The following is a 24,492-nucleotide window of genomic DNA, read 5'->3' on the forward strand; positions in this document are numbered from 1 at the left end:
CTAATGCCCAAAAATTAACCTATCAAAAATTTCAATTGAGTGACAGCCCTAATATTTATTTGATTTATTTTTACCTCAAATTGAGGGTGGGAAATTTGGGCTGTATCTTAAATTTGAAGGAACGCGGTAAATAAATCACACCTGGTGACAACGCCTGCAGGATTACGTTGAAGTTGAATCGTGGCGTTATTTACATCTGTAATTGATTAGATCATGAAAATAGACTACCTGAGTCACCCAGAGAACCAAGAGAGAGGGCTGCTCTGTGGGGTTGTAGTTACAAAAATGTTTCACAACAGAGAAACGGTCAGTACAAGTTGTACTGATGGAGGTGGTTACATGGGTTTTTAAAGTCTTGCTTACTTTTATTTGATATGCCATTTGTGTTCTAGTGTAGAACAGTCTGACTGTATATAAACTAGTTTGAAATTGCCATTATTTACAGTACCTTTTAAAACCAGTTTGTTTACTATGCCAATTCAAAACACCCTGCATCTGAGCAAGTGTACATGTGGAATATATGTTTAAAATTTGGATATTTCATCATGACTAAAACATGCTTGTTCAAATGGAGATATTATATATATATAAAACAAACTATATGAACATAATTTTGATATTTTATCATGTAATCAAAGAAACTACAAAATTATCTTGCACAAGTCTACCAGAAGCCATAATAGTAGAACAGTATTTCATGTTAGATTTTGAAATGCATATTTCGTTAAGTATATGGAAAACTACAAAGCAGCATGTAATTCAATATGTTAACGACACATTATTCAGCAGGTTTCATTCGACTTTATGAAGCTAAATTTGTGAATTTTACAGGGTGATGCATTTTGGCCCTAGGTGTATATATTTTGCTTCTGCTTTTGTTAAATGAAAACATGTGTTCCATTACTTTCTTTTTCACTTTACAGTATTGGTTTAATTGTGACGTTGCAATATTGGTGTTTTTATTAGTTTTATTTCCAGGCAGAGTTTACCCGAAAAGTAAGCATTGTTTTAATATCTGAAGCTCAGCCAATCAATCCAGAGAGTAGCTCTCTTAATTTCGTGATGTCAGTGTGTATGGTTTGTTGTGTGCTGTACGGATTCTTTTTGTAAAACTATCAATTAAACGTATTATGAAGCAACAAGCTTTGCTTTTTATTGGGATTGGAATAGTGTTTCTTTAAGTGGTTGTTATTACTTACACCATTTTCACAGAATACCGACAATACACAGTTGCTCAGTGTGACTGAAATGATTGTCTTGCCTTCAACTGCCCTGCTGACAATTGTGTTGTAATCTGCAGGGGTTAAAATGATTGCTGCCATTCCAAAATATTTTGTAGTAAATTTACTGACTTTAATACATGAGAAAAAGATACAAGCTGATATCGTTTAGTGCCATTTCCCACATCAAATCTTCCTAATTGAACACTGGGACGTACAGTGAGATACAGTAAGTTTCTTCCAGAACACAAAATGTATTAGGCCTGCTGTATTATATTGCAACAACCCGGGCAATTGCATCGTCGCAGGACTTGTTTGTCTTGTCTACCTTTTATGTTACGTGTATTGTAAGGGGAACGGGTCACATCGTTAGTTAGCAGCGGGAAGAGGGGGACTCCAGACCATGTGTTGAGTGGTTGAGCCAGACAGCAGCGGGAAATGAGGGGAGGATATATAAGGGGGTGCATGAGTGACAGAGGGGAGAGAGTGGCAGAGAGAGTGACAGCGAGAAGCGACTTGTGCAAAAGCGAGAAAGATAGCAATAGAAGGGTTTGTTGTTTTGGTGGCGTGAATTCCGACCCCTGACAGGATTTCTGTTTATTAACAATAAAAATTCAAGATCGAGAATTCCACACTGTCTCCCTGAGTCCTGTTTCATAAACCTGACAAAAACGCTACAATATTATACAAAAAGGACGATTCCCTGCTTTGTTTGTATAAAGGGTATTCTAGTTTAACTGTCATTGTCTGTTAAGTGTGTGAGCAACTTCCGTCTCAATTTATTTTTGTACCAGATATGGATTAAAAGAAAAGTGCTGGCTTTGTTTTCTTGAAATTACCAGTGTTTTTCTTCCCCTGTCACTTTATCTGTTACTGAGTTAACCAATTAAGCAATTCAAGTCAGCTGGTTGGGGTTCTTTGGTGAGAGAATGTTTGGTAAAAGGCCTTCTGGAAGGATCTGTAAAGAGAACAAAAATAAATATTGTTCAAACTTGTTCTGTGTTAGCTCTTGCGAAGGGAGGGATTTGTAATTGAAGGGCATACCTGTGGAATCTATCTGTAAGGAGGAACAAGCCCTGGATTTCTGAAGTACCATTCTTTTGAGATTGGTTGGAAGGGGGGGTCTTTTGTTAATTCGTTGAAATGGCCATCAGCACCTTCATTACTGTTTTTGTCTGCCTACAAACATAGTGCAGTAACACAATTTATACAATACATTACTGCCATCTACTGGATTGTTATTGTAATGTAACAAGTAGCTGATTGCTTATGATGTTAGATTAATCAGGTGCAGAGTCAAACATTTTAGCATTTGGAATTTTCATGACAATATTCACATTTCCAGCAAAATGAAATCCTCTATGTACAGTATATAGGCATGGCTTTCTGCTGTCCAGAAAAACTATAATTCAAACAGATGATGACTTTTTATTTTTATTTTCAAGATTTGAATTACCAGTAAAATAATATTAACCATCTGGTTGGCTGCAATTTCTAAAGCCAGTGTCTTATTCTGAATATCTCTAAGGGTATAATTGTTCATGTCGACCCTGCTACTTGAAACAAATGTATTGCTTATGATGATGTTGGCTTTTAAACACAATATTCTACAAGGGTGGAAAAGTATTCACTACAACAATGGTTGTGAAAGTAGGCAAACGCAACAATAAACTAAATATTGGAGCAAGGTAACCAGGAGCTACTCGGATTGATTGCATTCAGCATGCAATAGTAAGGTAAATAAATGCATACATTCATAAATAAATACAAGTTAGCACTATTTTTTACATCTGTGTTATTATATCTGTACAACAATGTTGTTGCTGCTGACAAATATATCAAGTATCAGGTTACTAATATATTTTTAATAAGTCAGCCACAAATAAAAACGTACAGTAGTAACTAAAACACATAACTTTTATAAACTGTGACCTACTGTTATAATGGTTAACTGGACTTGTTCCTGAGCGAGGGTCCTTGGGTCAGTTCTAAGTTTAAAATTATTTAGATTTTTTTTTTTTTTTTTTTAGGTACTAAGTTAAAAGCTGTACCCTTCCAGTTCACATGTTCTAAGGGAGGCAGCAGAGTGTGGACCGGGTTGTCTGACTTGTGCATGCTGCACAACTGGTTTGGACAGAAATATGTATTCAGTACGTTTTATATGCACTTACTATTCTGCGTACAGCACATACTACATTTTATATGGATTTTAATTTCTACATTTCAGTATTGTAATCAGAATCTAAAATGCTTCTAAAGGTTCTGATTGGTGGCAACACAAACCTGCATGTGATTGATAATGGAAGTTTGACCACTGCACGATATAGGGGTTACATGCTTCATCCTGTGGCAATATGTTTTTCTACTATGGGCCCTGACTATCGGCAATGTAATGTGTGTTGTAACCCTATTGCCATCATCCACCCCAATCTTACTTGGACATTTGGAAAGACCTGTTTCTAGCTGCATTGCACACATTTTTTGTTGTCCTTAACATGACTGAAAAGTTTGTTTCCTTGTCTTTGCTATGCCTTCTAAAATGACATTCACAATATAAACACTTGCTCATGTTAAATTCAATTTTGAAATGCATAATTGTGCAGGGTCCCGTATATTATTTTACATTCTGTCCACGGCATGTGAGATGACTTGCTAAGTGGTACTTGATGCTTTTTGCATAATGTTTCCAAACCAATGCTCTGCACATGAATTATAACATTTTGCTTTGGTTACATCTAAATAAATAGTCTTTACTCTTTACTTGACCGCCTGAGCGGAAAAATAAGATAATTGGTCATAACATAATTCTTTTCTGCTCCTGTATCTTGGCACATTAGTATGTGCTTTGGACTTTTCTATTGAAATGATGTAATGTGAGATCATCCGCCAAATTGGCTGTAACCTTGCTTTAGTTTGTAACCATGCTATATGGTTTTCCTGCCAATTCTCAGTTGACATTCCAAAGCAGTCCAGCCATTGCTTCAGTGGTGTGCTGGATAAAATCCAGAACCTGGTGCCCAGTGTTAGTTTACTGTTGATTCTCCAGGGGAATCCCTTTATGTCCAACTTGGTCAGTGTGCCAGGTATTGTCTTTTCTGTGCTGTAATAATTGAAGTCTCAATAACAGGTTTCCACCAAATAATTGTTAACCAGATTTCAGGAGGAGAGACCACCCCAGCGCTAAGTCACTTCCTTTATGTTTTACGCCACTTCTCTCAGAATATACATTCCTAGTATTCCATTCATCCAACGGCGTCTGTGCCAGGATCAACATCTCTTCACCTCTCGCCTCTCCACCACTACAGCAGCGCCTAGTTTTACATATGTGGGGGTCTCCAATCACCTTAAGAAGCAGCCCATCAGGCAAGAGGCCAAATATTGTATCAAAACACTGTTGTCACTTCTTTGTCTTCCATTGTATTCACAAATTTGTTCAATACAATCATGTTCTACTAAATATCGTGGTGGTTTGTCTTGATCCTGAAACTAAACTTCCAAGAACAACTATACTACTGTATGCCTGGCCAAGACAGACTAGCATGAACAAGACAGACAGAATTGATGGGTAACTTGATGTGGGGCATATTTTCAAAGCTTTCACTCCAGTCTATGGAAGGAGAAAAAAAATTAAACTACATATAGCCAAACAACTAATATAATAGAATTGGGTCTCTTACACCCTGTGGCAAAGTGCCCGCCCCTGTGCTATTTATTTGTGTTTTATGTTGTATGTAGAGTGTTAATGTTGGTGTATAGTTATTGGTACACGGGATATAATATGGGTTACGAGCATTAGTGTTTAAAATGTATATTTGTATTTAGGCACAAGGATTGCACAGCACTTCACGTGCAGGTAAAATGTAATAATATGTGAGCACGGGGAATTGCACATTCACGTGCAGTTGTACCGAGACTCCAATTGAATGATTGATTAGTAATTGAGTCTCGGTACAGCTGAATAAAAGCAGCATGTTTTCACTCACTCGGGGTTGTGTGTTTGTGCGTGGAGAACGGGTGTGGAGAGGAGAGTTAAAATAAAGTAAGGAGAGAAATAGCAATTGCTAAGGCGTGCTGGAGGGCCAGCGCGGTATTTATTTGTTTAACATTTGTCCACTTGTTTTGTCTGTTAGTACATTTGTTTGTCTATTTATTTTGGCCACAAGTGCCGTGTCCTATTTTGGTGTCAGTGTTTTGTTACAACCTTTTTATTTACTGTCTGTTTACCTATTAAATGCTGAGCGCAACGAAGCGCTCAGCTTCACCAAACTCCACGTCTCTGTCTGTCCTGTGTGTTACTGTTCTGGGTCTGACGTCATCCCACTGCAGCCATCTTTGTGACACACCTGCAGTTTATTTTTGTCTATAACATACAGTACACCCTCACTATAGCAAACTTGTTGGGGTCCAAGCCTTTTGTTATATCGAGGGGTTCGATATAGCAAAACAACAATCAAAATTAACTATAAACTGTTGAAGAAGTGTAACTTTTTTGGGGGGAGGTCCAGTGGTCTGGTTTATTATAGCCAAAGATTTGTTATAATGAAGGGTGTTATAGCGAGGGTGTATATACTGTATGATGTGGAATTTTTCACCTTTCCAAAAATAGCAGTTGAGTAATGCTTTGAGAATATACTTAATTTGATGTTGCTTTTTCAGCATAATTTTGATTTATACATTTTTTAAAGTTGGTCTCTCTAAACAAGCACATTGAGCCAAATGATTGCACACTTTTCCTTTATTGAAGCGAAACATACCAGGCACCCATCCAATTTTGTGGTTCATTGTTTCTCTTTGTAAAGTGATTGATTTCTTTTTTTTTTAGAACACTGTTTCAGTCTTGTGTTAGATTCTTCATATACAGTAGTGTCTTCTGCTAAGAGAACACACCCCTCGGGAAGCGTGAAGCGTGTTTAGTCTCCACAAAATGCCTCGGGATGCATGCAGGATGAACTCTCCAGTGACGACGGGCACAAAGAAGAGCAATCATTCCTTACCTGACACATCAAGGTAGAACAGATTGGGGCATTGTACTGGGATCTCAAATACTAATCTCCAGAAATGACTGGGACAGCATGTGTCAGTGGAAAGAATGAGTCCCAAGATGGAACCCGAAGAATATGCTTTTTTAGGTTGTTTGTTTCACTGCGGGAGGAGGACTGAAGATCGGTTGCTTTGATCAGAGATTTTTGTGTTTTAGGCTGCATACTATAAAATAATTTGACAAAATATTTCCTGATTTCTGTTTTAGTACATTCTTCCAAAATAATATGTGAGCTACTACTGTAAAGAAATAATATTTCGGCTTATTTCCATTCCTATAGGTTATTTCAGATGATCAAATACCTGATCTTGGTGCTGTCAGTTATTTTTTATAAAATAAATACATTTGTGGAACAATGTCAAAGAACACCTCCATAAATAAGCCAACTGTTTTTTTTTGTTTTTTTTAAATCATATTTGAGTTAACATTGAGAAATTGTGTCACTGACAATAATCAACAGCAGGCCATGGTACCATATTTAAAACCATGTAGAAATTTGTTCATAGTGGTTGTTTCAATAGCTGACAATGATTTCTGGTGTTGTGAGTAATCATGATTAATCAGGCTTCACCACAATCTCCCAGAATATGAGTTACTGTTTAACACTAGTTGACCTCAGCAACACTTGTTGATGACCTGCACAATAAGCTGCAGCCTCAAGAACCTTATGAGAAATGTATTTTATTAAAAAGTAGTGTTGTACTGAGTACAGGCATACAATGTACTCTTACAATCATATTTTGAAATTGAAAGGCTCATGTTTGTTTGTTTTTTAATTGGTCAATATGTAAAGAGAATAAAGAAACAACATTTAGATCATACAAAAAACCTTTACAATTTAAAGAATGCCCAAGCCATTGTTATTTATATTCTGGGGATAGTGCAATTACCATGGTTGACCATAGTCCAATCATAATACCTTTGACCATGGCTTACTGCCAAGGTCAACAACCATGATGCACATTCTGTGGTACATTGGGTTTAGTACCTTTTCTAAATAAAGTGTACACAAACATTTAAGGACAGAGGTCTATAAGATGAGAAGTTTTGCCTACATTAAATTGTGGAACTACTGTAGTAGTAAAGGTATGACACCTTCTGTCAATATGTTTTTATGACCCTTATATTAATCGATTAATGGCCCCTAAGTCACTCCCCTTCCAGTGTCGTGCTTTTTATCATTCCCCATATCAGGTGACGTGTTTCATCACGTGTATTATTTCTGCTCCCAATAACAGCACCACCGTACAAGGGATATTCTATAAACAGATTTCTTAAAATAAATCTGTCATGTTGTACTTCTTAATCAAAGTCCCATTCATGCAATTCCTAAACATTCCGTGTAATAGGAAGGTACCAATATTGTAGCTAGTTCTACAACTGTGTATCCATATTGGATCCATTCTACCCCTATAGAGTAAGAAAATAAAGGATTTACCTGCCATTCAAAGGCTTCCAAAGTTCCTTGTACCTCTGGTACTGACCTCCATGACTCTCTTGATTGCAAGATACCAAGCACGATAGGATAGATGGACAAACAACCAGTCAGCTACATTTTAGTATTCAGCGTCTTTTACACTGAGTCATGGCTATCTGTGCACAGTACCTTGTTAGCGTCTACCTAAAGTAGATCCCTATATTATATGTTCCTAGAATCTGCCTTTAACCTCTTACGCCCCCTATGTCCTGCAGGCGGGACATGGTACTGCAATTACACATTATATTTCAAAAATCATCTGTAGTATTATTACAAAAGCAAAACAGCAAAAAAAACTGACTCAATATCAGAAACTTTGTTTTCCTACCGTCAAACAGCGAAGGAATTTTTCGAATTCGCCGTTTCACCGCTGAGCTATTCCCTTCGCAATGTGTCTAATACCTCACGGTTCAACTCCGATCGACTAGCTGTGCGTTTCGCTGTTCTGGCCTTACATGTATCTGTTGATGGTGAAATCTCCCTGATTACGTTGTAGGGGAGGTCACAAGCTGTCCATTCATACCTTGACTTTGTAGCCTAATCCATTGAAGAGTAATCAATGTGCTTATGTAAACAATACACATATTTGCAAGCGAGAGCGCAGTGTTACGCACTTAGGACCAAGGTTTCTTATTGTTTTCTGATCATTTTTCAATTTGTAAAATTTATAAAATCGAATGAAATGGCAAGCAGTGTTCCAAAGCATCCCAAAAGAAGTCAATTCAGTCTTTTTGAAGTTTTGGAGGAGATGGATAGTTAAAGTGACAGCGAAAATGACTTTCTGGGTTGGAGAGCATTGATTCAGCGTCTGTGAAGCAGCATTTGAAGATGGATAGGAGCCTCTTCAGGATTTGTAAGTATAATGGATCCACATAATAATAATAATAATAATAATAATAATAATAATAATAATAATTATTATTAGTATTATTATTATTATTATTATTATTATTGTGTAATTTTCAATATACATTTTTACTGTAAATGTTATTAGAAAATGCAACCATTTGACTCTCAAGGAGCACATAAAAATAACATTTTTTAAAATAATTTTTATTGCATAGTAAACAGCAACACCATGTCTCATCTGTGCTGTGCTGCTGTACACGGTCCCTGATCTTTACAATGCAATACAAGTTGCAAGAAGTAATTGTTGCTTTCCAGCCGTCTATTATTTTCTCATTGATGTTCATTGATTTAAATTACTGCATAGGAGTTTTTAGCAAACTTTTTTATATTTCAGCTAGAGAGGTTTCTTAGCCTTTCAAGATAAGCTGTCTGCCTGCTCCAACAATCACTCACTCAGTTCCTTTGTTTGCCACATGTCACTCAAAGTAAAGATGAAAGGAACTGAGGTGTTTTCAGTCTGGCAGCCTGATTTAGAGCAGCAAAGGTGTCTGCAATCTCATTATTATTATTATTATTATTATTTATTATTATTATTATTATTATTATTATTATTATTATTATTAAGACATTTAGCAGACGTCTTTATCCAATAATCAACATATGTTCACCTGTCAGCAATGCTTGAATGAGTGTAACCACTTTGTTTTGAAAAAAAAAAACCTCATAATTTTGCTTCTTGACATTTACATACTTTCAAGCAAGTGAGTAACAAAAATACAGTCAGGTACTGAAAATTAAGAGTTACAAAAAAATCTCAGTAGAAACATTCTCCTGCACAAACACACAGTTATGTGAGAGCAATGTGCCTGACAGTTGTGGCATTGAACTGAGAGTATTTGTCATGCATACTCATTATGGATATATTTCGGGCACCCCAAAGCTCTCCAGAAAGGCCACCTTTTGAATGAAATATTGGAAAAATATGTAAAAATGAGGATTACAAAACCTAATTCATGTGGAAATGTATAGCATTTGAGGTGCCAGAAGGTTAGATCTTACATCTTGCTCAAGAAACTAGTGTATGATTGGCCATAAAGATTTACACAATATTCATTTTTGGAGAGGTGTGGGGACCCTTGGGCCTAGCTTTTTAAAAACTCATGTAGAATTTGATCCATGTATTCAATCCATTTTTATCCAGTGTAGTAGACACATTGGGGAAGCACTGGAAAAAAATCTGGCTTTCATTTGCTAGAAGGTGAAAAAATGATGATAAAATATAAACAAATGAAAAGCTTTTCTTGTTTTTTATGTTTTGTTTTTTTCCTGGATATCTCCTTTCAGTGTGGTACTGAGTAAGACTTATATCAAATCTGAGGTTTTAGTCCTAATGGCCAGGGGGTTACCTTGGATTCAAGTCCTGAACCATGCCTGTGCTGTCTATACTTTGGAAGATAATGTGATTTATTTAAGGTCATAGCCCTCCAGGTGGAAATTTCCTGTCGGAGGCTGGGGGTTTAACAGGTTAATCATTCTCTAATGGTTAACACAATGCAATCAAAGTCTAAAGAGTGTGTTTATTGACCCTAGAGTTTTTCTTATTTTTTATGTATGGTTCACTTGCTTAAAATAACAAAATATTAAAAAGAATATTTATATTAAGTTCACCGTTTGAATTAATGTGGAACTGCATAAAGGACACGATTCAACAAGTGACTGGCAAAAACAACACATTTACTGTAAAATAAACCCTATGTATGGAGATCCCAAACTGGGGGCCAGAAGTGGGTTACATGGGGTCATAGCACATACGCAATTGCCTTCTCCCAAATGTCCCAGACCGGGGGAACACTGCACACAAATGCTGATATTAGGTGCTTGGGGTTAAAAGAAGGTTTCTAGCACTTTGCAACAAAAAGGGAGTGATTGTAAGGAGAACAGATACAGGCAATCATATAATGCACTTTATAATTATAACATCTTTTTTGTAAATAAGTGCTGTATTTTTGCCAATGTGTGGTTTTTCGGTGTTAGTTATTATTATGTTTTTTCTCTTCCCCCTACATGAACAAGGTAAACCATACCACTATTACTTAACTTTACAGGCAGGTTTTGTTGCGTTTGCAGTCAGTATAGTAATTATGGAGCGGTTTCTCAAATGTCTGAGAAATGACACTGATCATCATGAAAACAGTAGCACTTCTGCCTGTACCAATGAACAGCCTCTCTCACTAAAGGTATCAAAATCTAAATTTCAGATAGGGGTCCTCAATGACAATGCCTAATGTTATGGGGGGCCTTGAGCCAAAAAAGTTTGGGCACCACTGCCCTATAGTACAGTAAGTAGTAAAGGTATGACACCTTCTGTCAAGATGCCTTTATGACCCCTTTATTAATTGATTTATGGCCCCTAAGTCACTCCCCTTCCGGTGATGTGTTTTTATCATGCTCCATATCCTGTGACACATTTATCCGCCCCATATCCTGTGACACATTTTATCCGCCCCATATCCTGTGATGCTTCTTGTTTGTGTTGAAGGGGTGTCTTTCAAACCTGATAAAAGGAGTAACACATTCTCTAGCATCTTAAAAAGAGTTACAAAACCATGTCTTCTGAAAGCTTTAGATATTTAGATAGACAATGCTGTTCTTTAGGTTGATGATGTCTTGATGGAGCACCCCGTTAATGAGGACAAGGTTGCAGGGATGGGTCGTCAAACGGACGTCATGCAAAATCTTTTAAAAGCTTTTGAAAATATGAGTCGTGACTCATTGTTGGAGCCTGAGGATGTCCCCGATGAATCTTTCAGTCGAATCTTAAAGATTGCAAAGGGTCTCCTGGCTGCTCTACTAGAAGTGATCATAAACCGGGATCTAAGGAAAGATTGTGAAGGCTGTGGATACAAAGACATTGCTGCCTTTTTGAAGCTGATACTGGATATTTCATCAACCGTTTTTGAAGTAATACTAGAAAAAGTTCACATTCCGTGGAAAAAAATTCTGGTGTCTAAAGCTCTTGCTTGGACACATCCATAAAAAAAAGCAAACTGATAAAGGGATAGAATTTTTAAGCAGAGAATTTCAAAACTTACTAAAAAAATACAAACTACGCCATTTTACAACAGGTAGCAAATAAAAAACCTCTATTATCGAAAGGTTTAATAGGACTCTTAAAACAAAAATGTGGAAATATTTTACAGCCTTCAACACCCATAAATATACAGATAAACTACAAGAAATGGTACAGGCTTATATTAACTCATACCATTACAGTATTAACATGGGCCCCTCAGAGGTTAATGAAGACAATTAATTTAAAGTGTTTAAAAACTTATACTCTATGGAGGTTCCCAGCAAATGCCCTAAATATAGATTTAGGGTAGGGGACTGCGTCAGAGTTTCAAAGCTAAGGGCCCCATTTATAAAGAGTTATGAACAGACTTTCACAGGTGACATTTTTACTATTGCCAAATGTCTGCCAAGAGACCCATCAGTGTATAAACTGAATGACTATGATGGAGAAGAAATAACAGGGACCTTTTATAAACCTGACCTGCAGACAATAAGTGCAATGATTGTTTAGGTTGAGAAGAAAAAATATTTATTGCCCAACAGATATTGTTGACAGATATTGAGAGTTAGAGAAGTTTAAAGGGGTCTGTGACAGGATAGCTGGGAAGACAGAGACTCAGAGACAGTAAAACTGCAGTTACCGCGCTGCTGTGTTTTAATTAACAAAAATAAATCAAAAAGTCAAACAAAACACTGCTCACAGAGCCAAATATAAAAGGTCAAACAAAAACTGTTCAGGCTGGGCAGAGCCTTCACTGAACTTTGTAACACAAAACAAATTTAGCAACACAATAATACACACCCCAAAACAAAGTAATTTCCCCCTTTTTTATAGCATGTGGCTAGAGCCTAATTATCAATTACTCAATTAGCTCCAGCCACATTCTCACATGTATTTTGGCAGGGATAGGAAATTAACCCCATCCCTGCCAACCACCACCAAATCACCACACAACAATATTTACAGACAGGGCCCTGCCCTGCCACAGGGTAATTATCCTAAAACACTTATTCAAGATGGACCAAAACTCTTTTTATGTGACTCTCCCTAACAACTCTTCACAGGATGATTTCCCTAAAAACACTGTCTGATTTTACTATCAAAGTTTATAAACCTTTGAATCTACTGGGAAAATGGGAGGTGGGTTTAGCAGAGATTCAATACCCTCATACAGTGGCCTCTCAAAAGTATTCACCCCCCCTTGGACTTTTCCACATTTTATTGTGTTACAAAATGGAATCAAAATGGATTTATTTAGGAGTTTTTGCCACTGATCAACACAAAAAAGTCCATAATGTCAAAGTGAAAAATAAAATCTACAAATTGTTCTAAATTAATTACATATATAAAGCAGAAAATAATTGATTGCATAAGCATATCCCCACTTTGCTATGACACAGCAAATTAGTTGAATGGAGACCACTTGTGTGCAATTAAAGTGTTTCACATAATTTCAGGTTAAATACACCTGTCTCTGGGAGGTCCCACAGTCGGTTAGTACATTTCCTAACAAAAACTACATCATGAAGACGAAGGAACATTCAAAGCAAATCCGGAATAAGGTTCTTCAAAAGCACCAGTCAGGGGTAGGATATAAAAACATTTCCAAGGCAGTGAATATCCCCCAGAGCACAGTAAAGTCCATTATTAAGAAAAGGAGATAATATGGCACAACTGTGAATCCGTCTAGAAGAGGCCGTCCTCAAAAACTGAGCATCCAGGCGAGAAGGGCACTAGTCAGGGAGGCCACCAAGAGGCCTATGGCAACTCTAAAGGAGTTACATTCTTCCTTGGCTGAGCTGGGAGACACTGTACATATGGCAACAATAGCCCGGGTGCTTCACAAAACTGGCCTTTATGGGAGAGTGGCAAAAAGAAAGCCATTGTTGAAAAAATCTCACATCAAATCTCGGCCAAATTTTGCCAGAAGGCATGTATGAGACTCTGAGACCAAGTGGAAGAAGATTTTATGGTCTGATGAGACCAAAATAGGGCTTTTTGGCCTCAACGCTAAGCGTTATGTTTGGCGCAAGCCTATCACTGCACCTGAGAACACCATCCCTACCATGAAGTATGGTGGTGGCAGCATCATGCTATGGGGATGCTTCTCTGCGTCAGGGCCTGGAAAGCTTGTGAAGATAGAGGGCAAAATGGATGCAGCAAAGTACAGAGAAATCCTGGAGGAAAACCTGCTGAAGTCCTGGGACTTGGGAGAAGATTCAGCTTCCAGCAGGACAATGACCCCAAACATAGAACCAAAGCCAGAATGGATATGCTTAAAAACAAAAAGGTCAATGTCCTGGAGTGGCCCAGTCAAAGCACGGACTTAAATCCAATTAAGAATATGTGAAAAGAGTTGAAAATTGATGTTCATCAAAGGTCCCCATCCAACTTGACGGAGCTTTAGCAATTTTGCAAAGAAGAATGGGCAAAAATGGCAGTGTCTAGATGTCCAACGCTGGTAGAGACTTATCCAAATAGACTCACTGGAATTACTGGCTGTAATTGCTGCCAAATGTGCCTCTACCAAATATTGACTCAAGGGGGTGAATACTTATGCAATCAATTATTTTCTGTTTTGTATTTGTAATTAATTTAGAACAATTTGTAGATTTTATTTTTCACTTTGACATTTTAGACTTTTTTTGTGTTGATCAGTGGCAAAAAACTTCTAATTAAATCCATTTTGATGTCTCTTATTGTAAAAAAGATGCTGAATACTAAAAAGTAGCTGTCTGGTTGTTTGTCCATCTGTCCTATCGTGCTCTGTATCTTGCAATCAAGATAGTCACGGAGGTCAGTCACACAGGTACAAGGATCTTTGGAAGCCTTTGAATGGCAGGTTATCCTTTTTTGTCTTAATCTGTAGGAGTAGAATGGATCCAATATGGACGTTGGTATCGTCCTATTACATGGACTGTTTAGGAATTGCATGAATGGGACTTTGATTAATAAGTACAAAATGGTAACTCTTGGGAACAGATTTATCTTAAGAAATCTATTTATAGAATATCCCTTGTATGGTGTTGATGTTATTGGGAGTAGAAATGCTGCTGTATTTTTTGCCCTAAAACTGTTGATCGCGTACTGTAGATGGGCTGTCCTCATGAATGAAATAACCAAGGCTCTCTATGAATGCTTTGGAGAATTCTGTTTCTAAAGTATATTTATATAAACACATTTTTATATAGAACATATTTTGGTATTGGAAAAAGCAATCAGATTTTTGCATCCACACATCACTTCATCAAATTCCAGTTTGTTAATTTTTTATCAATGATTAGTTAATTAGTGTGGAAAATCACAGAATGCTTCTCAGACTTTGGTACTCTCTCTCTCTCTCTCTCTCTCTCTCTCTCTCTATATCTATATATATATCTATATATATATATATATATATTAAAAAAGACAACGAAAGCATTCATTTGAACTTGGTAAGGAAGATTTATTTACTTCTGTTTATTTATATTACTTACTTCTTTTGAATTATAATGTCTCTTCACTTTCCTTATTTAACCAATACGGCTAGACAAACTATTATTGACTGCAGTCTCAAAGAATACAGAATATATTGCTTTATGGAAGACAGTAGTAAAGAAGGAAGGGCGACAAGCTTTACTAATGTTGGGTTTAATTAGAACTTAGGAGAAGTGACTCCAGTTTGTTTGGCATTCCTACCAGTATAGTATTTTTATACTCTTTACAATGTCAAACTCCACCTGCTAATTCTAATGTTTATCTGGCTTATTATCTGTTGGGCTAATGAAGACTATATCATAAGAACCCAGTTGCTTGGATTGTATTTATATCCATCTACCAAATATGTCTCTGTCAATGTTTTAAATATTATTATTAGCTTTGCTGCGCATCGAATTGTAATGAAACTTGATAGTTTTTATCACCAATTTGGGAAGCTTCTGGAATTTAACTTATAGTGCCCTACTTGCTAATAGGGCAAGATGCGTAATGTTATGGGGAGTCAAGAAAGTGTGGGAACCCCTGCCCTGTGGTACTGTAGTTCCATTAAAACAACACCTTGTAGCCAAAATGTATTTAATCAAACATTTCCTTACATGGACAATTTGTAAAAGGAAGTAATAGGACATATTGTCTAATGTTCATGTAGATTACCAAAATGTAACATTGAAGACATTGAGAGACTTCTCATTCAAATATTTGTCAGAATATGTATTGTTTTTCTTTTAGTATTACTAAATTTACCAACATTAATAACAATTTTTACAGTATCTGCAATGAATGACTGTATACTGCTTTCAAGGTAACACATTAGAGGCTTTTCAATTTAAGAATAGAGTTAAATGATGTATTTTTTTTTTAATCCAATACCAGCATACGATAATAACACATTTGACAATGGGAACAATTGGATATTTTGGGATTGGATCTATTGTAAAATGAGTAATTTTAAATTAATTGAATCAACTATCAGCATAATTTGTTTTTTTTTGTTTTTTTTAATTTTCTTTTGAAATGGTCATATTATCTAATTTAATAGTGTACCTCATTTTGCCCCTGTAAAGGGACTTACATTTCCATGTCTTACCTATTTAATATATTGTTAACTGTGTTCTGTATTCTATGCTATGCTATTCTTGCATAAATTTCCTCAGAAAAAAAAAACAACCTTTAAAGGCCGATTGTGGGGGAGGTGATGTAGGGAAGAATATTATTGTTGCACTTTCCAACTGAAGTCCAGTGAAGCTTTGTCTACTGAAGCCTATGCATGTCTGATCTGCTTCCCCACCTCACTTCCCAACAATGCGGCTTAGTAAGCATGGCAAATAATGATTCAAGCGGAATCCATACTGAACACACATCATAGGAGAACAAACAGGAAAATGTGGATGCTGTAAAGTATCACTTTAATGTTTCATAGGATGTCATTGTGAATTTCTGTTTAGTCTCCCAGACTCACGGGGTTATGGCTTCCTGTTCTCTTGAAACCTCCAGTCCTCATGTGTCCAGAATTCAGACGCCCCCCCACAAAGAAGCACCCTGCCCACTGGCTAACTACAATGGTAACCATCAGTAAATGTATTCACTTTAAAAGGTTCAGTGAAAACAGTTCCATTGCTACTGGCGCGTCCACACATTGCCCCACAAGTCGAACCTGTCTAAAATGAAAAACAAATCATGTTACCTCGGATGAACCGGACTGATCTAATCGTCTCTAGTTAAACAACAATAAAACAAAATAAAAGCATTTACAAACAGGGGAGATCGGCACACAACAAACAAAGGGAGAGAGAGTGATTCTCTTGTTTTTAAATCTTACTGTCAATAGTAGCAGGGAGACCCAAACAAATCAACCACAGCAAAGCGTCTTGATTTACCAAGGGACACTGCAGCTCTATATATACAGGTGCGAAAATTGTTGAAAAACGGTGAGACGTTAATTCAATCATTACTTAATTAAAAGTAATTAGCAAAAAGATCTCACCTGTTACATTTGGCTGAATCATGAGATCTTAAATGTTCATGGCACTGTCCCCCTGCACTTTGCTGGGGAGTTGGTGGAACTCTTCCTGAAGGACTTAATTCAAAGGTGCTCTGTGCAGTACTGACCAGGCCCAACCTTGTTTACTTTATCAGATCTAACAAGAGTATTCTCTAACATCTGCTGCTATTTCAGGTGTGAGGCTTCCAGGAACCCATCCCTACCCCTTCCCAGGTGCTGACCATGGATACCTCTGCCCAGGGTCAGCAGGAGATCTTGTTGGCTGTCTGGACCGATTCGAACCTGAGCCTCACTTGCCAAAAGCATGGGAATGCCAGAGACTGCCCAAGGTGCAAGGTGAGTGGTCACATTGTTAGGGCCATATGATGCTCAAGATATGGTAGGCTAAAGCCAGGAAGAAACATTGAATCATTGCATATAAAGCTTGCACAAGCAAACTGTAAACTAAATTTAAATCTGCCTGCTTTGGGGCTTTTAGAATATCACTTATTTGTTAAGTTGGTAACATGTTGGGTTTCCTTATAGAGCCGAGACAAGAAGAGACATGGACAATAAAATCCCGGTTCATCTCTTTCATGAAGGTCCCTATGCTGTTTTTATTTCTATACATGTTTGTGTGCTCCCTGGATGTCCTTAGCTCAGCCTTCCAGCTGGCAGGAGGTAATTTGTATGTTCCTTTATGTCAAAGTACCATAGACTTAGAAAAGGGCTATGCTCCTGTGTTGCAGAGTGATAGGGTATTAAAATGAAATAAGAGAATGGACAGCCAGTCTAACAAAATGAAGGAGCTTTGCATCACCTGACCCAGTAGAGTAGAAGCTCACAAGTCAGAAGGGTTTGAATTAAAATCAGCTTGTTCATGAAACCTTGTAACTTGGTTTCAGTTGTTCTTGCTTTACACATGATGGCAGAGTGGAATGCCTAACTGACCCTTTGCAACCAACTGAGGAAATCAATAAACAAACTGTCAGGATTTGTGCAGGTGTGTTGTGAATGAGCATCTTTTATTTATGAAGTACTATCACCTTCCTACTGCAGGCAGAGTCGCTGGAGATATTTTCAAGGACAACGCTATTCTGTCTAACCCAGTTGCTGGGCTGGTGGTGGGGATTCTGGTGACTGTTCTGGTTCAGAGCTCTAGCACATCAACGTCTATCATTGTCAGCATGGTATCATCGGGATGTAAGCCTTGTCATGATTCATATAAAAGGTTTAAGGTGGAAAAGATATTGACTAATTCTTGAAAGTGCTTTATTTATGGTACAGCATGTTTTGTTTTTTGACAGGTATCAAATCATGAATGATAAAGGAGATTATAGTAAACATTCTGTGATAAGTAGGACCAGTTCAGATTTAACACGTGGTTAGCTTTAGCAGGGGCCTGGCTGCTCAGATTCATAGCACCTGGTCATTTAAAATAAAGCACAATACAGGTTACAGTGTGAGTTTATAGCCTTACCTTAACTGCTTAATTGTGTGTAGTGTTTAGGCTTTTTTTTTTTTTCCAAAACTGAATTTGACTTTACAGTATAACCACCCTGTATCGGCATAATAAAATGTCTTGCCAATGACCTCTTATGCCTGTACTGTTTTATTTTTGTCCTGCAGTATTTTCAGTAGAAGCTGCCATTCCTATTATCATGGGCTCAAACATTGGGACCTCAGTCACAAATACCATAGTAGCTCTAATGCAGGCTGGAGATAGGAATGAATTTAAGTGGTAAGCAGCTTTTCAGGGTTCTTTGTGGGTTGCTCAACCCTGACAGTTAAATAGCATTTATTGCATAGAGAAATACTATTTCAAAGTCTGGATGTTCCTGGAGCATTTAGTTGTAAACAATTTAAGAACCTGAGGCAATGGCTAATTGTACATTTTCTAAGAGAACATAAAAAAAATAAAAAAAATAAAATAAAATAAAACAATTGTAATGGAATAAATCTAGCAAGGAACAATTTACATTTAGTTGCATTAAGTAACAGTTCAAAGAAATTTCATGCAAGTGTGATAATGTAATAATTTTAATTTCTCTCTGAAAATGTGTCTTTGCTTTTCATCCAAAACAGTGCTTCTTGTGTCCTATAAATCTCCCAATAACTGCTGGTATCATGGCTAATTAAGGACATAAGGGGATTTAAAAAATTAATAGTTCTGTCATTCCTTACTGAGTTTTCTCTTTCCTTGCAGTGCGTTTGCTGGTGCCACAGTCCACGACTGCTTCAACTGGCTTTCTGTGCTGGTGCTGCTGCCCCTCGAGGTTGCCAGCGGGCTCCTGTATCACCTCACTGTGATTGTAGTGGAGACTTTCCAGATCCAGAGTGGAGAGGACGCTCCTGAGCTGCTGAAGATCATCACTGAGCCTTTCACAAAACTCATCATACAAGTAATGCCTCCTACTCTGGGACATGCGATTTAATAGGCACTTGCTCTAGTGCAATTTATGCTGCTGTTGTTAAATTGGTACTGGCCTAGACATGTTAAAAATAACTTGCAGGTGCTTGAAGTTGCCCTGAAATTGAAACTGAGTTAACTTCTGTAAAAGCCTAGTAAATATTTTGCTTTCATTTATTGTATTGGCACTGTAAGTTTAGTGAATATTTAAGTAGATGTTTGTTTTAGTAGAAAATATCAGTTATGGAATTTCCTGTTGAATGATGAAAAAAAAAAAAGCCCATAACATCCTACCGCTGTTACTGCATACTGTCAGCAATGTCCAATTCTGATAAACACTGCAGCTTAAAACAAACAAACAAACAAACAAAAAACATTTCCTCTTAGTATCCAACAGAGGGCACTGCTACAGTGTACTGTACTTAAAGGGATGATTATGATGGACAAGAATACATTTTCATATACAGTAGTGAATCTATTCTTTTGTATTTGTTTTATACAGCTGGACAAATCTGTGATAACAGGCATCACGACTGGGGACGAGAGTCTGAGGAATAAGAGCCTGGTGAAGGTGTGGTGCAGGACCAGCATCTCTGTGGTAAGAGTCTCTGCAGCCACACATAGAGCCAGCAGCTTACTTCCATAGAACACTGAAGATCATTGCTTAACAGACATGTGTAGGGTTGCTACCTGCCCTTCAACACCCCACCCAGGCACTATGGGTGATATTTTCTAAACATATTTACAGTCTTTAATAGACTCCTATTTAAAACTTAAGTGGCATTCAATTATATTATTTACAGCAGTTAACAGTTGTGGTTCTCCTTTTTGAAGACTAGAGTATTTGAAAAAATGTTCATATATATATACCAGTAAGTAAGACCAGTAAGCCTGACTTCTATTATATGCAAACTTATGGAAACTATAATAAGATCCAAAATGGAAAATTACCTTTATGGTAACAGAGGCCTAGGAGACAGTCAACATGGTTTTAGGAAAGGGAGATCGTGTCTAACTAACTTGCTTGATTTTTTTGAGGATGCAACATCGATAATGGATAATTGCAAAGCATATGACATGGTTTATTTAGATTTCCAGAAAGCTTTTGACAAAGTCCCGCACAAAAGATTAATTCTCAAACTGAACGCAGTTGGGATTCAAGGAAACACATGTACATGGATTAGGGAGTGGTTAACATGTAAAAAACAGAAAGTACTGATTAGAGGAAAAACCTCAGAATGGAGTGTGGTAACCAGCGGTGTACCACAGGGATCAGTATTAGGTCCTCTGCTATTCCTAATCTACATTAATGATTTAGATTCTGGTATAGTAAGCAAACTTGTTAAATTTGCAGATGACACAAAAGTAGGAGGAGTGGCAAACACTGTTGTAGCAGCAAAGGTCATTCAAAATGATCTAGACAAGATTCAGAACTGGGCAGACACATGGCAAATGACATTTAATAGAGAAAAGTGTAAGGTACTGCACGCAGGAAATAAAAATGTACATTATAAATATCATATGGGAGATATTGAAATTGGAGAAGGAATCTATGAAAAAGACCTAGGAGTTTTTGTTGACTCAGAAATGTCTTCATCTAGACAATGTGGGGAAGCTATAAAAAAGGCTAACAAGATGCCTGGATACATTGTGAAAAGTGTTGAATTTAAATCAAGGGAAGTAATGTTAAAACTGTACAATGCACTAGTAAGACCTCATCTTGAATATTGTGTGCAGTTCTGGTCACCTCGCTATAAAAAAGATATTGCTGCTCTAGAAAGAGTGCGAAGAAGAGCGACCAGAATTATTCCGGGCTTAAAAGGCATGTCATATGCAGACAGGCATAAAGAATTGAATCTGTTCAGTCTTGAACAAAGAAGACTATGTGGTGACCAAATTCAAGCATTCAAAATTCTAAAAGGTATTGATAGTGTCAACCCAAGGGACTTTTTCAGCCTGAAAAAAGAAACAAGGACCAGGGGTCACAAATGGAGATTAGACAAAGGGGCATTCAGAACAGAAAATAGGAGACACTTTTTTACACAGAGAATTGTGAGGGTCTGGATTCAACTCCCCAGTAATGTTGTTGAAGCTGACACCCTGGGATCCTTCAAGAAGCTGCTTGATGAGATTCTGGGATCAATACGCTAACAACAACCAAACGAGCAAGATGGGCCGAATGGCCTCCTCTCGTTTGTAAACTTTCTTATGTTCTTATATTCTAAAGTAAAGTAGAAAAAAACAGCAAACAGAAAAGGAATAATCTCACCAACAAAGAAGTCCAGAATAGAGTCCTGTACTGAAGAGGATGGATGAAGGTTGATGAAAAAATAACGATCGTTGAAAATGGTGAGTCTGTTGAGTAGTACCGGGTTGAATGGTGAACAGCCATTTGGAAAATATCAGGAGAATCAGGAACAAAATGGAGACTGAACACAATAACAAAAACAAACCCTAAACAGACCTTGAACAGCAACTAAACTTAAACAAGTAACAGTGTAAACAAAAAAGAAAGGTTTAGACAAAGTACAAGATTATGAAAAGAGTAAATGGATGCACCAGGATTTATCTAAATTAGTTAAAGTTACACTGTTAATTAAGTAATATGCTGTATGTTTGTAAATGGATGCCTAAAGAGAAAATGGACTCCTCCTTGGCCTAGCCAGCCAGCTTTAATACAAGTGCTGGCTTCCAAGGAGCTCTGAGATTGAAGGAGTGGATATCTGAATGAGCCAATGGGGGGAGAGGATGAACAGAGGGTGAAAGCAAGGAACTATGGGAAATTGAGTTTAACCTGGCCAGTCTACTGTCCCTAATTAAAGGGACAGGTGGGTGAAACTTACACCCACTTCATGGAGCAAGTGAATTGCTACATACTGTCTGTCATAATTTCCACTGTGGTGATGATTAGCCATGACTAATGTTTAGATTGAATTAAGTCCTCAATTATAGATCTATAGAATTTAAAAAGAAAAAAAATCCTGCTGAAATGTTCATTTTAATTAGCTGTACAGAATCACAATTTAAGTCAAGTGGAAACTGCCTAATGTGTGCTGACTGGGATTCAGATAAAGGATGTATAGCAAATGTTTAATCTTCATAACTTTATTACAGTTCTCTTCCAATTTCCAATGAAAGAAATTAGCAGCACCCGATAGCTTAAACTTGCTGATAATTCACTACAGTGTGACTCATCTGTATTTAATCATTTCATTCCCTGATTTAACAAGCAGCTCAAGTTCAAACCACCTAGATGAGAGCAGCTGAGCTACATCATTGATTTGTTTATCATTAAGATGACATTAGAAAGGAAAACAGAGGATTTAGCTCCTGTTTCTTCTTGTTGTTTCAGGCATTGGTGTGATTAGTATCGAACGTGCCTATCCACTCACTCTCGGCTCCAATATTGGTACCACCACCACTGCCATTCTGGCTGCCTTGGCCAGCCCGGGTGACAAGCTAGCAGCAGCTTTTCAGGTAACAGCTACTGGAGTAGTGATACTTATGTGCTTTTTTTTTTTTTTTACCTTACCAGGTTTGATCGCTTATAAAAGTTTGCAACAGTGTGCCTTCTACAAAAAAAAAAAAGAATGAGAAACATTGCACACTTTTAATGCTGTATATATTTAGTGTGATATATGCTGTATATCTGCTAGTGTCACCTTCTCTCCACATTATCTCACTGAAATGTCTCGCTGGGAAGCATGATAGAAATTATATGTAATTTAGGTTCAGGTAAAGTATTACATTTCTGACTATCATATCAACACTGTAATTTGCATGTCCTGCATTTTTTTTCTGAATACAATCTTCTTCATAAATATATTATTTTAAATCAATCCAAATACCTAGCACTATATTTTCAGTTGCATAATGCCTCTTTTGCTAAGGTATTGGTGAACTCCTGATAACCCCCCCCTTTTTGTCACCTGTTTTGCTCAGTCTCACTTGAAGTGATAATATTATAATATGCAGCTCACAGAAGTGGTTCTCTAGTCCTTGTGTATCCTAATTGAATAAACTCCCTTATTTATGCTATTTTAGATTGCTCTCTGTCATTTCTTCTTCAACATCTTTGGTATCCTCCTGTGGTACCCCATCCCTTGCACACGCTTGCCCATCCGCATGGCCAAGACCCTCGGGGAGCGCACCGCCAAGTACCGCTGGTTCGCAGTGCTCTACCTGATCATTTGTTTCCTCCTTCTGCCTTCGCTGGTTTTTGGGCTATCCATGGCTGGGTGGCAGGTCATGGTGGGAGTAGGAGCTCCCTTTGCAGGGATCTTGGTCTTCATCGGCTTCATCAACTGCCTTCAGACCAGAAGCCCAGACCACCTGCCAAATAAACTGCAGAGCTGGGACTTCCTCCCCCGGTGGATGCATTCTCTGAAGCCAATGGACACATTCATCACCAACGCCACACTGTGCTGCACAGACCATTGCACCTCAAAGGAGAGCGACACCCAAGACTTGTGTGCATTCCCAGAGAAGTCTCCCCAGGGGAAAGACAAGCTAGCTTATGAGAACCCAACCATTGCCTATCTGGATGAGAGCCCAACAGCCACCCCGATGCTGACCCTCCGCGGACTGGAGAGGCAGAAAAGCACACAGCTTTAGGTGATGGGTTACAGCGTAGATTTGTTTTTCAGTGGTATTTGATTTGTTAAATCTTTACTAGTTTGATTGCAAACTGTTTTAACAGGATCCAAGCCAAAGGAATATTTGTGTATAAAAAAAACAATTGATTCTGCTGTGGTTGTGAATGGCAGGTAGATTTTATTTTATTTTGAAAATTGTTAAATTAAAGTATTAAGTGTAAGTTTTCTTTTTTTATGATTGCTTGTATTGTGCATTAACATTAATAGAAATAAAAAGCATGAACTGAAAAAGGGCACCACATTGCCAGTATTCTTGGCTGGGAATTGCAGAAACTGCAATTGCCTTTGTTCTCCTGCAGGGTTCAGGGG

General features: G+C 37.5%; 1 protein-coding gene across 1 annotated transcript; it reads left to right on the forward strand.

The window, feature by feature from the left end:
* Positions 1–16,901: 16,901 nt before the first annotated feature.
* LOC121324851 (sodium-dependent phosphate transport protein 2A-like) lies at positions 16,902–24,142 on the forward strand. Its single transcript, XM_041267063.1, has 7 exons — positions 16,902–17,799; positions 18,178–18,321; positions 18,748–18,859; positions 19,325–19,520; positions 20,031–20,169; positions 22,881–23,005; positions 23,573–24,142. Exons 1-7 carry the CDS (start codon positions 17,646–17,648, stop codon positions 24,140–24,142), a joined length of 1,440 nt encoding a protein of 479 aa, XP_041122997.1. The 5' UTR covers positions 16,902–17,645.
* Positions 24,143–24,492: the final 350 nt, after the last annotated feature.

The sequence above is a fragment of the Polyodon spathula genome, chromosome 12 (assembly GCF_017654505.1).
Source record: "Polyodon spathula isolate WHYD16114869_AA chromosome 12, ASM1765450v1, whole genome shotgun sequence".
In the NCBI taxonomy this organism is placed as follows: domain Eukaryota; kingdom Metazoa; phylum Chordata; class Actinopteri; order Acipenseriformes; family Polyodontidae; genus Polyodon; species Polyodon spathula.

Excerpts from the sequence above, each read along its gene's own strand:
- LOC121324851 (XM_041267063.1), top strand. The coding sequence starts at position 17,646 with ATGTTGGGTTTCCTTATAGAGCCGAGACAAGAAGAGACATGGACAATA. Across the intron at positions 18,322-18,747 it reads CAGCATGGTATCATCGGGAT|TATTTTCAGTAGAAGCTGCC; the intron begins GTAAGCCTTGTC and ends TTTGTCCTGCAG. Across the intron at positions 23,006-23,572 it reads AGCTAGCAGCAGCTTTTCAG|ATTGCTCTCTGTCATTTCTT; the intron begins GTAACAGCTACT and ends ATGCTATTTTAG.